Source organism: Marmota flaviventris, chromosome 11 (genome assembly GCF_047511675.1).
Source record: "Marmota flaviventris isolate mMarFla1 chromosome 11, mMarFla1.hap1, whole genome shotgun sequence".
Lineage (NCBI taxonomy): Eukaryota > Metazoa > Chordata > Mammalia > Rodentia > Sciuridae > Marmota > Marmota flaviventris.
Genome location: NC_092508.1, coordinates 28945272 through 28961177, shown reverse-complemented (window position 1 = coordinate 28961177; position 15906 = coordinate 28945272). Strand labels below are relative to the sequence as shown.

At 37.9% G+C, this 15906-nt stretch overlaps 1 protein-coding gene across 1 annotated transcript in view; it reads left to right on the top strand.

Annotated features, from left to right (window-relative positions):
• The window catches only part of Adam23 (ADAM metallopeptidase domain 23), a 164187-nt gene extending 148731 nt beyond the window's left edge, over window positions 1-15456 (top strand). The window contains exons 25-26 of the mRNA XM_027941896.2: window positions 7978-8068; window positions 15149-15456. Coding sequence (XP_027797697.1) covers window positions 7978-8068; window positions 15149-15197 — 140 coding nt within the window. The 3' untranslated portion in view covers window positions 15198-15456. The remainder of the gene's footprint in view (window positions 1-7977; window positions 8069-15148) is intronic.
• Window positions 15457-15906: the final 450 nt, after the last annotated feature.

Below are 15906 nucleotides of genomic sequence, written 5' to 3'. Positions count from 1 at the left end.
ACTTGCTGTAAGGACAGTGTAATTTAATTTAATTTCTATCAATTTGTAGACACTTCTGCACAATGCTTATTATGTTATACAGGAGGACTTTTATCCTTTGATAATCATCTGTTATCACCATTCTAAGAGGGAAGAGAAGAAACTGGCACATATAAAATACTTTCAGTGACATTTATGGGCAAAGATTGTCACTAAGAAGCTTGGGCTTAATCAATACTACTATCGTCATCAAATTAGAAAGAACCTTAGAGGCAATTCATTCCAGTCTTATCGTCCTACAAATGAGAAAACTAATTTAATTATCAGGGTTAACAGCTCATTAATGGTAGAGCCAAAAATAAAATGTGATCACCTGAGCTTGAGTCCAACACTTTTTCTGTTATTCCGGACTGCCTCATTTAAAGCACAGTATTAAGTTATTCTGTTCATTCTTTGAGCACAATAATAAATAGAAAGGGCAAAACAATAACCAAGCAACAATTAAGCTTATTAGCTGAGCCATTATTTTCCAGTGATGCTTATTATGAAATTAGAGGAGAAAGGCAGTATCATATTGTTAGAATTCAATTTTTGAAAACAGTGGTTACTAAATGTTAATAATACCTTGAGGAGTGTTATTTAGTGTTTCCATTTACCTTTTGCATATGCCCTTTTGATGACTTTCTTTGTGTGGATACAAATCTTTGATTTTATAGTTCAGATCATGAGATTGCAGACGTTATCACTATCATATATATTTATGCTCATGTATAATTATATGTCACCTAAGTATTTTTCTCATTAACCATAACCTCACCAATAACTTAAGGATTTGCCAAACTTTAATAAAATATTTTAGTAATTATGAGTTCATTTTGAGTTCATAAAAACTCCATATTTTCATTGACAACATAAGTTGGAATAGTATTCTTAATGAAATGTTTATTTGGTATTCTATCAGGCACTTGTTCCAATATGTCAAAAAATGAACTTTATTTTTTAATTCATAGAAAAGAATAAGAAAATTTGATTGAATGTCTTACATTGAAATTTTAAGCAAGATGGAATATGTAACAGAAATATTATACTGTGAAGTATGAAGAGTTTATTTGCTATTTACTTCTCAGCCTAAATTTTAGTGAAGTAACAAATCTCTGCAGAAAGAACTTTGGTCCACAGAGTACCGATGAGTACATTTTTTGCTTCCTGCCTTTGAAGTACACAGATTGCAGTATTTTAGCCCCTTTTGAGTCATTGGAATCACTTGGTGAAATGGTATACCTTCCTGTTTCAGAAACTCTCTAAAAGAAAACATCCACTCGGTTTCAAACAAGCACAATTTCTAAATGTCTGAAGCATGCTTTGCAGAGGAATTCTACATATAAAATAATCTTAAAAAGGAGAATTTTAGTTTGATTCTTAATATCAAAATACACTTATCAGAAATTCTGCCTTTTGGCCCAAGTGAACTGAGAGAGTAAGGAACTAAGACTAAAATTAATAAAACCAACAAACCCCAGAAATAACATGAAAACATACTGGTAGGTAATAAACAGGACTCACAAACATGTGAGAGTGACAGGTAAGTGGGTTCAACCCTCAGGGAGCAAATAAGCTTGTAATATGAAGACTGTGTTTGCTGGAAGCTCCCGGTTCAGGTTTGGTAGGGTGAGTGGGTAAAAAAGGAAACTGGTCATGTGCACAGTGTCATGCCTAGGAGAAAAAAGAGGCTTTGAGTAGGTAACGAGTGAATGAGTGAGTGAACAAATGCAGTTAGATAATAAATAAACCAACATAGAAATACAGCTGTGTTATAGGCCCAAGAAAAAGGAAAAAATTTCAAGGAGGAGATAAATTCTTTGTAGTTGTGAAAAGCAGCTGCAGCAACCTTCATTTTTAAACATGATCCCTGGAAAAATCCACCCATCTGTGGGCCAATCAGTTACCTCATGGCTCCGAATGACAGAGTCTGATGATCTTCACAGGCCTCATCAGCACAGCAGAACTAAAAGGAGCAGGAGGGAAGGAGAAGGGGGGTAGAGGAAAGTTCTGGAAAAGCTTTCTCCCCACTTTCTTTTATCTTGTCTTGTGTTAAGAGTACTTATTAGTTAAGCCTTTGAGGTTGATTATGCTTTCTCAAGGGAGATTATGGACTCTATCCTTTTATCTGGAATACACATTCGAAGCCTCTGGAAATTTCTTGTTCCCATGGTTGGGTTTCTAACACTGGCAGGATGGGCTGCCTAATTCTGTTGTTTCTACAGTGATAAATTATTCCACACCAAATACAAAAGGCTTTTCAAAGTTGCTATTTTTATTCATTTTTCATCTTACTATAAATTTTAAAAATTAACAAATATTCACTTAGCATCACATTTTATGGGGCAGTGTTTTCCATATAATTTATCTGATATGACTTATATAAAAATTAAAGAGATAATAAGACTGTTTCCTGTATTTCAGCTCTGACAGCCAGAGCTTAAAACCTAAGGCCTCCCCCTCGCCCCCCCAAAAAAAAAAGTTATAAAATTATGGGCTTTAGTTAAGTTAGTATCCTGAAAGCAGTGATTTTTTAAGGGGCTTTAAAAAATGAAGCTTTATATTTGGGATACCTTTCCATTCCAGTATTTGCCTCCATAATTTGAAAGTCTGAGCTGTGGTTGAGGTTATTTTGGATTACAATGTATCATCACATTTGAAAAAACATTACCAACACCTTATGAGATGGTCTTCTTCCACTCCCTTCAGCGCTGAGTAGACTGTTTTCTGTTGTGACGCCATCTTTTTTTTTGTTTTTTAAGAACTTGGGTAGTGTGTAGTGAAAAACACTAGACTAGCTCATTGCTATTATTTACCCTGTGATAAAGTGAAGTAATCGTGCAGTTGGTCCACAGGGTTAGAGAAGTGAGGTTCTTGCTCTTCCTTTGGGAGAACATTTACTGAAAAGGTCAATCAGCTCAATATGGAGCCTTAAAAAATTATGACTTTGAGTCTTGGTTCTTTGTTTCATTTCACTGTTTCTCATAGCACACAGTCTCTGTGAAGTGCAGCTTTGTGGAAGCTGATCTCTGTTTTCATTGGCAAGGTCAGTGGAAGCCAGTCCTTTTGATTTACATAGAAACATGAGTGTAAATGCACCCATACACTTATAAGTTCATACACACACACACACACACACACAAAATACCCTAAATAATCCACCTTCCTACTTCTACCCCAGATTTCATCTCACCGATGGGCACAGATGTGGTGATGCACAGGTGTTGAGTTTCTGCTCTGTCAGCATTGGCTAGCTTGGTGATCTGCCACAGCTAGTGAAGTTTCCCAGAGACCTTAATGTTCTCTCAGTGCATGGTCATACACTGGAGTTTATAAACAAAAACCTAAATGTCCATATTCTAAGACAGCAATTCAAACTTTGCAAAGCTCTTTGAAATATACCTTTCTATAACTTCCCAGGTAAAAAGTGCTTAATGTAAAAACGACTCTGTTTTAAATTTCTAAGGATTTTCGCAAAATTGAGTTATATATTCTGAATTTTGAAAAGATGTTGGGCATACTTTCAGTTTGAGAACTTATGACAATATGTATTAATAACTACTTTTTTAATAAATACAGATTTGCCCTTATATAACTTAAATTACATTTGAGTTTTACCTTGCACCTAATAGGAACTGGAACTCAAAGTGGACTGTTTGTTTTAAAGTATTTATGAGAGATTATGTTTTAAAGTAGGGTATGTAGAATTTGAAGGTAAATTCAAAATTATCCTTAAATATTTTCAACGTAGATATCAATCTTAATTTCAAACCTTCAAACAAAGACATCCAGATTTAACTTACTTTCAAAGTATTTCCTGAATAGATTATTTTGTATGTGAGTGAAATCAGTGTGTATTTTTCTGTTAAAAAATGTCCATTTTCCCTCCACACAGTGAACATGGCCACAAGCAGGCTCATAGGGGCCGTGGCCGGCACCATTCTGGCCCTGGGGGTGATTTTTGGAGGCACAGGGTGGGGAATAGAGTAAGCATCCTTGTGCATTTCAGAGTGTTTCTGTTCGGTGCCTGGTGTGCGGGGTGATGCGTGGTGCCTGACTTCTCCACCTGTGTCTTGCTGGCTGTGTTTCCTGTGGTGGTACAACTTGTGGTATGATTTGGATGTGTTGGTGTCTTGTGATCTTTCTCGTGCAATGTAGAACCTTCTCCTGTCTGGAACAATGTGGGGCATAAAACAACCTTGGGGGTGCTTATATTTTTACAATTAATGCACTAATCCAAAACTTCCATTGCTCCTCCACTTATAAAAGTAATTTTCAAATACAAGCCTTAACATTTTTTTTTATCATTATTTATTGGCAAAAATGCTCTCACACTAATGTTTTCTTCGGATTGCTGTCATAAATTTAATCCTCACCAATCAAATGAAGCCACCTATACAAGTAGGAATTATCCACGAGCATTTTTTATAGATAATAAGAATGATGATCACTGAATGTTTTCTCCATTTATTTAGAATGATATAGGAGTTTTCAGTGCAATGTTTTTTAAAGACGATATTTTGACGACTGCTTTTATTTCTTTATTATAAAAATAGGTTAAAAATTCAAATGTGAAGTTCACATAAATATTTGGGAGCAAGGAATATTAAGAATCAAAAGATATTTAATCCAAACCTGCACCACCTTAAGTGAAAAGCTGCAATTCATCTAGTGGGTTTGTGTTTAAAGTATTCAGTGTATAAATAAATGTGTTGTGTGCCACTTGCCCATTAAGCTCTCAGAAGCACAGTTCTCCTGGTGTCTTTATTTAAGTTGTCCTGCACTTGATCCATATCCTCAGAATAGCTGTCAATTCTCCATGTAATACTACCAAATGAGATTGTTAATCTGTAGACTAAAAGATCGTTGGGATTCTTTTCTCTGTGTGTAGTTACAGAGAGAGCCTTTACAAATAGCAGAAGTAGCCAGTCACACTTTTTTTAAAATTTTTATTTTTTACTGTGGTAACACTTCACAGTGACTCAAGAAGAAATTACTAGTGTCTTAAGGAATCACCAGATACCCTTTACCCAACCAGCCCAAAACACAGGCATGTTGATGATTTCAGCCTCTGTCTACCTTAGTCCCCTTAGTTGGTGACACCTGGATGTTCTTTTATGAAAGTTGGGAAATCCAAGAACTGAAATACCATTAAGAGGAGAGCAGGTCCCCAGGTTCACACTTTGTGGAAGGTGACAAGAATTCTCCTCTATATGGGATCTTAGCTCATCTTCCAGCAGTATAGACTGTGAAGCTAGTTAGGCCAGGAGAAGTTGAACTACTGGAAAAGAGATTTTTGTTTCTCCTTACTTGTCAGAAAATAAAGTATGCAACAGAGGTAAAAATATTTAAGAACTTTGCCCTGTAAAATTTCACCTTGGATCCGTTGACTGGATTATACATCCCAGTGACATTCCTTTCCAAGAGCAGTTCTATAGATACGTTTATATGAGAGACCTCTGTGAAGAAAGGTAGTTTTCTAAAAATCATCCCAAATGTGGATTTTTTTTTTACATTATTTATTGGTCATAATTTTGTCATCCTGAAATATACTAATTGAAGGGATGGATTTTAATAATTCTTCCCTTGAGTCTTAGAGATGGGCAGAATCAAAATGGCCTTTGTAGTAAACACAGTCTTGTTCCCAGTTTGTTTCTATCATCCATTCTTTCCAGTGTTGCTATTTCTGGTTGTGACAGGTAAGTGTGTATAAGTGTATAAAAATTGGTCTGTTATTGTTTCATGAACTGTTTTTGCAGTTTTCTGACTTTTCCCCTTCATATTCCAAATTTTGACCTGATACCAAGTAAATATAGCATTTACAAAATAAAATTCACATAGTACAATATAGATTGTTTTAAAACTTTCTACCTTAAATAATAGTGTCTTTTTCATTTAGTCACTTAGGATTCCTTGCACAGGTTTAGTTTCCTAAACATGTCTGCTCAGTTTAGAATTGTAAATCAGAGATCAAGAGATCATTTCTCTAGGATTATGTATTGTTTGATGCCCACCTGTGTTTTCTAAGTTAGCAAAATGCAAGTTATCTGCCGTTTTGAGTGTGTACTTGGAAACGTGAATTTTTTTAAGTGCTTGTTCCAAATTTTGATTCCTTCCTGAAATCTGGGAGGAAATATATGTAAATGGAATAAAATTCCATCAGAACAAGAATTAGCAAACTTTCTATAAAGGCCCAGATAGTAAGTAGTTTCAGCTTGCAGGGGTACAGGATATCTGTTGCAATTTTTCAACATTGCTGTCTTAGCAAAACAAGAGCCATGGCAAAAGATAACAATGTGTAAATTAATAAGCATGGCTGTGTTCCAATAAAATGTCTTTGGAAAAACAGATCGTAGGTTAGATTCGGACTGTGAACTCTAGTTCACTGACCCTTGATTTAGTGCATAAGTTTTAGAGTCAGATCTGTGTTCAGATCTTGCCTTCATCACTTACTAACTTCTAGAAGCTTCTGTTCCCTTCTCTATTGAACAGGGATAGTCATAGTTCCTACCTCATATGTGATGTGGAGGATCAAATGAGACGATATGTCAGATGTTCTGATTTGCACCTGGCACATTGTAAGTGCTCATTATATGGCAGCAAAACTGCTTTTATTGCTCTCAGTTTTGTTATTTATTATTATTGACATGTCTCTAAAAGCCATTGAGATTCATGTTCTGTAGAACCACAGTAAAGCCCAGGGACCTGAAGAGACCCGCACCCTTGGGACTCCACGCAACTGTCGTGCACCTGCCTGCTCGTGTCCACAAGCACTGGCTATTCTCTGGACAAAAACATCATGCATACAATTTTAGTGCTGCTGAAAGTGTTATCTATTTATGTACACAGCTGGGGGGACTAGTGTGAGCAGAAAAGAGAATTTTTTATGTGGAAATGAATGTGTATATGGATGTGAGGATTTTAGAAAAAATAACAAGGTTGGCCTTGTGACTTCTGGGAAAGGGCTCCCTGGTTAGTATTTTGTTGTTAGGGGCACGGTACCTGCATATATTGGCATCCTAGAGGATGTAACATTTAAGGCAATTCTTGTACTAAATTTAATACTGCTTAGATTTTGAAATGTCAAGTGAAGGAGAGTAATAGAGTTACTGCAATGTATCATTTCTTACTCAACAATTGGTAGAAGCTCTACCTTCTAGTTTCTTTCCTGTTGTCTGTCCTTCAAGCTTCTTATCTTCCTTTCCTTTTCCTTCTCCCTCCCTCCCTCCTCCTCTCCCTTCCTTTATTTTTAATATCTCCAAGCCTCCGATTTCTCTTCGTAAGTGGGAATTTAAAAGACAGTCTCAATTGAATCTCTTTTTCCACTTACCCAAAATTACCCAAATGAGTTTTGCGCTTCCTTTATGTCTTACCCTTGGACCCCCATTTTGGTGTTTAATACAGAAAGAATGGTGAAGAATATCTTTCTTTGAGAGCAAGCCTTCAGAGTCAGGTCTTTATTGATAATCTCTCTCTGACTTCTGAATTTTAAGTGTCTCCAAAGTGCAGAATAAAAAAGCACTCTGACGACTTTTGTAGAATCAATTTCCTTCCTCTTGTGCCCTCATTTGTCAGTCTGCTAGAGCTAATTCTAATGCAGTCGCGTTCTCTATGTGCGCGTTTATTTGTTTGATTTATGGAATTGGGGAAGGGGAAGGAAGAGACCCAAGACGTGCAACGAAAGCGAATGGGGCCTCTGTGCTTCAAATTCTGCGAAAGGTGAATTTAATGAAACTTAACTTTGTCAACGGTGCAGAAACTTGAGATTTAAAGGCATATAAATCACTGTGGAATCTAAAGTACAAGTAAGCTAAGTTAAAAAAAAAAAAAAGCAATTTAAATGTTTAGCCATCTTGTACAACCGAGTGTTTACTTCCTGAAACCGCTGAACTGCTTTTCCCTTGTGGTGATGAAAGTGGTCGGCTCATATGACTTTCTTCCTATGATCCTTTGTCACAGGTCCTAGTGCCACCAATCTCATAATAGGCTCCATCGCTGGTGCCATCCTGGTAGCAGCTATTGTCCTTGGGGGCACAGGCTGGGGATTTAAGTAAGCAACGCCGCATGTCGTCTTCTCGGTGGCTCTGGCACTTCTTTTTTTCTGCTTACGTAACCAAGTTTTGAGTTCCTGCTACAAGATTTTAACAGTAAAACTGTAAAGAATAAATATTTTTACTCAGAAATGGGTTAGAAGGGAAGGAACATGGAGCCTCAAATGCCATCTCAGGCAAGTGGGATAACATTAAAAAGTAGAAAGAAGTTGGGCGTGGTAGCGCATACCTGTAATCCCAGTGGCTTGGTTCTGGAGGTTGAGGCAGGAGGATCGAGAGTTCAAAGCCAGCCTCTGCAATTTAGCCAGGCCCTAAGTAACTCAGCAAGACCCTGTTTCTAAATTATATATATAAGCTGGGGGTAGGGGGTGCTGGCTCAGTGGTTAAGTGCCCCTGGGTTTAAACCCTGGTTCAAAAAAAAAATTGCATGCTTTCATTTAAGAGCAAAGTGGCTCTTCAGTAGAAGACATTGGCTGTAAGAGCCAGTCTTCTGAGATCCTTTCCTGTATACACAGGTAATCAAGGAAGCATATTGGAAATGAATCAATACAAATCCCTATTAATATCTGTATAAAACTGGCTTATGTTCTGGTGAAATTTTCACAAGCTCAGTAACCTAGTAGTCATTATTTTTCACATGTAACGTATTATATGAGATTTGGAAAAGCTTCCTTGTTTGCAAAACAAGGTTGAAAAAATATTTTCATTAATTCCTTAACCAGCTAAATTGGTTTCCATCTGGAATTTGAAATCAATGACTTTGTGACACTTAGTATTTTCTAATTAACTGCGAGTATTGACATAACTGACAGGCCTGGTGTGTTGTCTGAGTGACCTTTTACTTTGGATTGCATATCGATCACTTGACTAAGATTTTGCTAAAATAGACCACAGTGAATAATCACAAATAAGCCTTAATTCTGATCAAAACTTTTAAACCTGATTTATCTAGTTTGATTGTTTCTATATCTTAGATTCATTGGATAATCACTTTTTATGCTATGGTGACTTGATTATTATGATTTGTAGGTAAGCCTCCCGTGTCAAATATTCCCTGTGATAAATTAGGTTTCAACCAGATCTATTGAAACAACTTGAAGTGGAAAATAAAACCCATTAGCCAAATTCAAAACCCACTTTGCCTCCTTCCAGTTATTCAATATAGGAGGCTTTCGCTTCCAACTAATGGAATAATTGTCTTAATTATGAACTTTTTTGTAATTAATATTTGGGATACTAAATTTGATGTATTTAAGCCAGCTAAAATGTTATTAGAAGCTGATTATGACAGATGAACCACTAAAATAAATTTTAAATAAATTCAACATTTTCTGTTTTTTTTTTTGTTATCTTATCAAGATGTAACAAATAAGCCTACAGTTTTTGAGTGGCTTCAACTTGGAAAGATAGTATCAAATGGTACTTCTTTTCTATAGAGATATTATGAAGTTGAATTTGTTCAGTGAAATAATCGTTTGGTATCAGCACATTTGCATAAACACATACACAAAATGGGCACTGATATATGGATCTCTCCTCATGGCTTTAATAAGGCATTGCCCAGATGGTGGGTCACTCATGTAGCATCTCATAAGAATGTGTTTTTGTTTGGGCTGGCCAAATTCTAGCTAAATCTTAGTGTCCCATAGTAGAGTTGGGGTTGTGGCTCAATGGTAGAGCACTTGCCTAGCATGTGCAAAGCCCTGGGTTTGATTTCTACTACTATTAAATATTTTACATCATTCTACATTATAGCAATATCATAGTTCATTCTTATTTTATAATGCTCCCTGGCCTTTGTCATAAATATGCCCAGGGATATGCCTTCTTGACATTAAGATACCTTACCATCAAAGACCTGGAAAACGGTCCACCATTCATTGTTGCCATGCAACCATGTACAATGCCAAATTTACCATTTTAGTATTTGGAGATAAGAGCACACTATTCTGTAGCAGGACCTCAAAACAGTGGCCTGGCCTAGCTCACAGCTTGAATTGCATGTTTCTTTGGGGAAAAATGGAAAAGCCTTTATCACTGTGTATAGAAGTGGATTAGGCCCTATGCAGATGATTTCTATTTGTGAGAGATGAAGAGCAGGAGAAGAGGTGGGGGTTGATACTAAGTCACATAGGGAGTAAGAACCAGCCTCTGCTGCTAGCTTGGTAGAGACTGCTGTGTGGGTACATGCTGTGTGGGTACTGAGCAACTCAAGGCCCCTTCCCAACCCCTGTGACTCTAAAAATCACTTTAAGGGAAAATTTTGTAGAAAGTCACATGGACTATTGGATGCTATATGATTTTACTTTTTGATTCTAGTGGTAGCTGTGTAGTTTGTTTTAAGCCTGAAACAGTGATTTCTAACCATGAAATAGAAGACTTTTGGTGCCAAATGATCATGTTTAAATTTCCTCCCAACTTGGATAGTTTTGTAGACTATTAGTCTAGGGATAATTTGGAAGTACAGTTATTTGCTAGTTGAACTGAAAACCTTTGAATTTTTCATTGAGCACAGCAGAAATTAAACCAAAAAAAGAAGTTCCTTTACAATATGATGTTGAAAATAATTTGTAAAGAAGATTGTTCTAAATATATTCCTACTGGGAATCTTTTCTGAAATTAGTTTTGTATTACTAACAAAGAAATTAGCAAAGTCTCCTGAAGAATTTGAGAGTGTGTAAACTTTCAGATTAAAGGAAAATGTATTAATTGCCCAAGGACGATATTGCTTTTTCTTAATGTCGCATTTCTTTAGGTGAAATACTCTAAATAATTTAGATGTGAAAGTGTCATACCATCCATGTCTTGCTCCAGTATACAGGCATAAGTGAGAAATCCCTCTATACTGTGAGCTGTCACATAGCCTTTTTAAAATAATTCTTTTCTTCTGAAATAAGTGTTAAAAAGCATGAGTATATGAGTGTTTGCATTTGTGAATGTATGTACTTTGTGTGTGTAAAGTGATGAATATTTATCAAAATTATTGTGATCCTACAATTAATACATATTTAGTAAAACGGTAGAGTCTGAAAGCTTTGGTTAATGTAAGCAAGACTTCTGCAAGCAAGATTGGAGAATTCCCCTAAAGAAGAAAGTACTTCCTTCCGTGAGTTATTACTGTTAATTTACACATTCTGACATGTTGAGTAAGGTAGTGGGTGTATTTTGGTAACTGCTCTGGACTCCAGAGGTGAGGATGCTGAGGGATCATTAAGTCTATAGGTTCCCAGGTGTTTACAGTCTCAGAATGTACTCTGAGAAGTCCTGTGGAAAATGAACATAGGTACATCGCACACCAATTTGTCCACCTTTCCCCATATCTATTATTTCTGTTCACCTTATACTGCTTTTCCTCTTCATCACCTACCCACACAGAATAATGTCATGAACGGCGGCACAGAGCATTGCTAACCTCTGTCCTCGTTGACTCACAGAGGCTCCTGACACGTAATGCTGAATAACATGCTGCTCTCCTAGATAATTAAAGCTGTTGTTTTTGCCTGATACTGGAACACGTCAGGTAGATGATGGATCATTTTAGTAGTATCTTCCCTCAAGCTTAGGAGAAATGAGGCATGAATTTCTTATGTGCAGACTCTTTGGCCTTATTACCTTGGACAAGGGTATTATGTACAATCTCTAAATTTGGGTATAAGAATTTATGATTACTTTTTTCTTTTTCTTTTTCTTTTCTTCCTTCCTTCCTTCCTTCCTTCCTTCCTTCCTTCCTTTGTTCGTGGTGCTGGATAGGGATACCATACCCAGGGCTTCACACATGCTAAACAAGTACATATACCCCACCCTGAATATAGGAATTTAGATGTCAGTAAAGTGATCACTTATATGCACACATCATTTGTCAACACCGTGGTTGATAGCGATAGGAACAGAGAAATTCTCAGTGATGGTAGGAAAGAACATGAGGGTAAGAGTGACAGTTTGTTGACAGCTCAAATTACATGGATTCTAGGATTATTACTGAGCTGTTCAACCATCTTATAATATCTTAGTCTGTAGAAACCACTACCAACAGAGACCATACTGGCTTGCCAGAGCAGCTCCTGACACTGAAGGTGTTCATTTTATTAAGCATGTAACTATCACATGCAGTTTTCTGTCTCTGATCAGTTACTTGGTCTATGAGTTCATACCAAGCCTGACTTTGGCTCTAAGAGACTCTTTTAGGCCTGTGTTCCATTTTGTTGGACATGCTAAAGAAAAGATTATTGATGCTCACTTATAAAATGAAATTGAAAGGGCTATATCTTGTTAACTATATTAAAAAAATAAAGTGCCTCATTGGGGGTGGGAGTAGAGCATATTTTGATTTTTACAGCATTAGGAAATGGAATCAGTTTTAGCTGGTCTCCCTATGACTGGGTTAACCAGATGCCTGCTTTTCTAAATTCCATGACCATATCCCAGTGCAAAATAAGGAGCTGAATTCCCTTAATGCATGGGACTCCCAGGGTAGGTACTTCATCATCCATACTTAGCAGATGACTGACCAGGAAGATGCAATGTATTTCCATGACTGTTTCAACCCTGAGGATGTGAATTCAGTCCAAGGTGGTCTAGCAGAAGTTTGAGTGAGGAGTCCTTGGTGGCAGGTAGGGGTAAGGGGACTAAGTAGAGAAAGATAAGAACATAATAGCAGTCAATGACCATAGACCCTGCAAGATATCTATAGCTGTAAGATTGCTGTTGATACCTGGGTGGTAAATTTTAAATAGATGTGTATAATATGTACCTTGTAGACTAAAGCCCAAATTTTCAGAAGTAGTAAAAATTGATAAAAACTGTATCACTGGAAGGTTATGGATCATGCTAATATTTTATAGTGACCCAGAAATACTTTAGTGGTTATTAGAAAGTAATTGCCCTCAGAATCTCAGGAGAGGGTAACCAGAGGAAACCGTTTGGGAGGGGAGACAACAATGACCTGCCCAAGAAAATTATACTTTCACATTAAAATTGACCAAAAAGAATTTTGCTTTCATATAAAAAAATGCAGGACAGATGATTTGCAATGTTAAGATGGACCATGGTGGTTTTGTGGTTCCTCTGTGAGGAGGCCTGGCAGTGTCTTGCTGCAAGGCTGTCCCCCTCTGTCCTCATCCTCCCCTGTGATGCAGCTTGCCTCCGACCTGCTGGAACATCAGTGGAAGGGAAAAGGTCCTGGAATCCAATCTCCCCATTCATATTCCGCAATGAAAATATTTTTTCATCTGACCAAGGAACTCAGTGTAGAGCATTGTTTCTATAAAAAGTACAAATAAGCTTCAGAAATCAACCTTTAAAAGGAGCACATGCCTTTCAACACCGTAGATTGCCTGGGTGCCAGGCTGAAATAGAATGTTATAGCTCCTCTAAAAACAAATCGCACTACAGTTACAACCTTGGACGTGAGAGTTTATCTGATATTCCCTGCATTTGAATTAAGGGATTTAGATATGCGCAGTACAGTCATTTATAAGCACAGTCCTGGCTTGGTTTGTTTTTTCCTCTATATTCAAATTAATTGAGGAGACATTAGTTTAACCCTTCTACTGAGCTCTAGCAATACACAGCTAACAAGGTTGGGGTTTCTGGTCCTTTAGGGTCATTTCTCCAAATCAGGCAGTCTGTGTTTCTCCTACCTGACTCACAAAGGGAAATGTAGCTCCTTAAATTTCTGCTTCAGGGAACATGAGCTTGGGTAGCAGACACAGATCCTGTGCTCCACAGCAAAGGAGCTCAGGGGAAGATACATTATGAGAGACTCTCCCATTTGTTTTTTCCTCTTTCCTGGGCAGGATCAGCATTGTCTCCTTTTGAGAATATTGACTTAAAAGAGTGGGTGGCAATGGTGAAGAGAACTAAGTAGTTCTGTTGCAAATAGAGTTCTCTGCAATGGATTGTCTGTTAGGCTGATGAGCCACATCCTCTGGCCATTCTTGATGTCTTAATGGAAACATTTTTAAGAACAGAAAGAGGAGATTTGCCTTCAAAGTGGTCCTTTGGAAAAATAAAAACTTTGCAGAATGCCTTCTCCATATTTTGATCTTTGGTGGTGTTTTTATTTTGGATTACTCATGGGGGAGGAGGAATCTGTTGTCATCTTTTTGGTACTTAGGGCCTGCCAGGGTATCCACTGGCACCGAGTGAGTGGCAAGAGAATGAGGAACTTGGGGACTCTTTGGTCTCCAGTTTTGCATGATGCCTTCCTTGGTGGCAGCAGCATTGCACCCGCCAGTATGCAAAATAATGCATGAGCCCTTGCTTGATGCCCCACATGAAGCCAGACCATGGGGAGGTTGCAACCAACTTTTGTTGTTGCCTTGTAGTGTCTTGCTGTTTTTTTTTTTTTTTTTCATTTCTCTTTTTAAATATAGGAATCACTTTTTAGGAGACTGGACACTGTGAGCAAAGCAGTGTAACTTGCTTATTTTCAACTAAGCTAAACTGCTGCATTTGCTTAACTAACCCGAGCCTGTGTCCATTCTCCTTTGAGTGTGCCACCTAACTGTGTACTCTGTTTCTGAACTTTCTAGTATGAAAAATGCTTGTTCCATAGTGGGGAAGGAGCTCACACACCCAAGGCAGAAGATAACTAGTAGAGCAAGGCTTTTTTTTTTTTTGCCACCTTGGCAAAGACCAAATCCACTGGTCCAGAACTCTGGAGGCTTGAAGGGAAACAGCTCTAAGATTTTCAGAGTTTTGCTCATTCTCCCAGGAGCCTCTACATGGAAGAGGCCTCCCTGTAAAGATTTTCATCTAGTAAATGAGCAATGTCATTTACTTCTGAAATAAGGGGCAAATTGGGCCACAGAGTGTGCCTGTGATTGCAAATGAACAATTTGAAGTTTCTTTTGCTTTACACCCAAGTGCATAGTCTAGTGGGGAGGTATAGTGACATTCAAAGGCATTGGCTCTTGTGTGTTTCAAGTTATTTGGGGCTACTGCCTCTGTGTGAGTTGATTGCTTAGCTCTGGAACTAGCGTTGCTATCATCATCATCATCTCTCTCTTATCATCATCTGATTAATATTGTGGATTTCCCCCCCTCTGCTTGCATCTTGTTTTGACGCACTCTGGAAGAAATGTCAAGAAGAGGAGGTTCGATCCGACTCAGCAAGGCCCCATCTGAATCAGCTGCATGGGATGATGCCACCTTGCACTACTGGGTCCTGGGTGTGACACACTTGCCGCGACTATGCAGGAACTCTTAAGTCTGTAAGCAAGAACACTGGGTGGTAATGACTACAGAGCTGAAGTCAGGGTGATGGGGATGGGGAAAAAGAAAACTGTCCCTTTTGGAAATAATCTCAAAGAACCCCTCCCACAACCTGTCAATAAAAGTGGGACAAAAGACCATGTTATCAAAAGAACTGTTTGGAATCCTTTTTTTTTTTTTTTTTTTTTCCCTAACTGAAGGAGAAAGGAACAAAAAACATTAAGTGCAATAAAAGAACCATTAAAAAATAGCAAATGATTATCACCCCCCCCCCTCAGCCTGCTGGCACTTAATATCTTCTAAATGATTTGGCATGATTTTTTTTTCTTTTACTACCAATGACAAACTCCAGTGGCATGAAGATTCAATTTTTGAAAGGGTAAAAACTGCATGGCATATATTACTAGAAGCTAGCAAGCCAATCCTCAGCAAAACCTGCAATGGAATTCCTAAGGGGAAGATGACAGATGACCACGCAGAAGCTGCCTGGGCCTACATAACACAACCTCACCCATGCTCACCCCCTGTGGCCCCTTCCCCAGCCCCTTAAGAGCCCCCATTCCCCTCTAGATGAGTCCTTGGCCGAACTTCGTGGGACCATGCTCTTGTTGATTCACTTTCC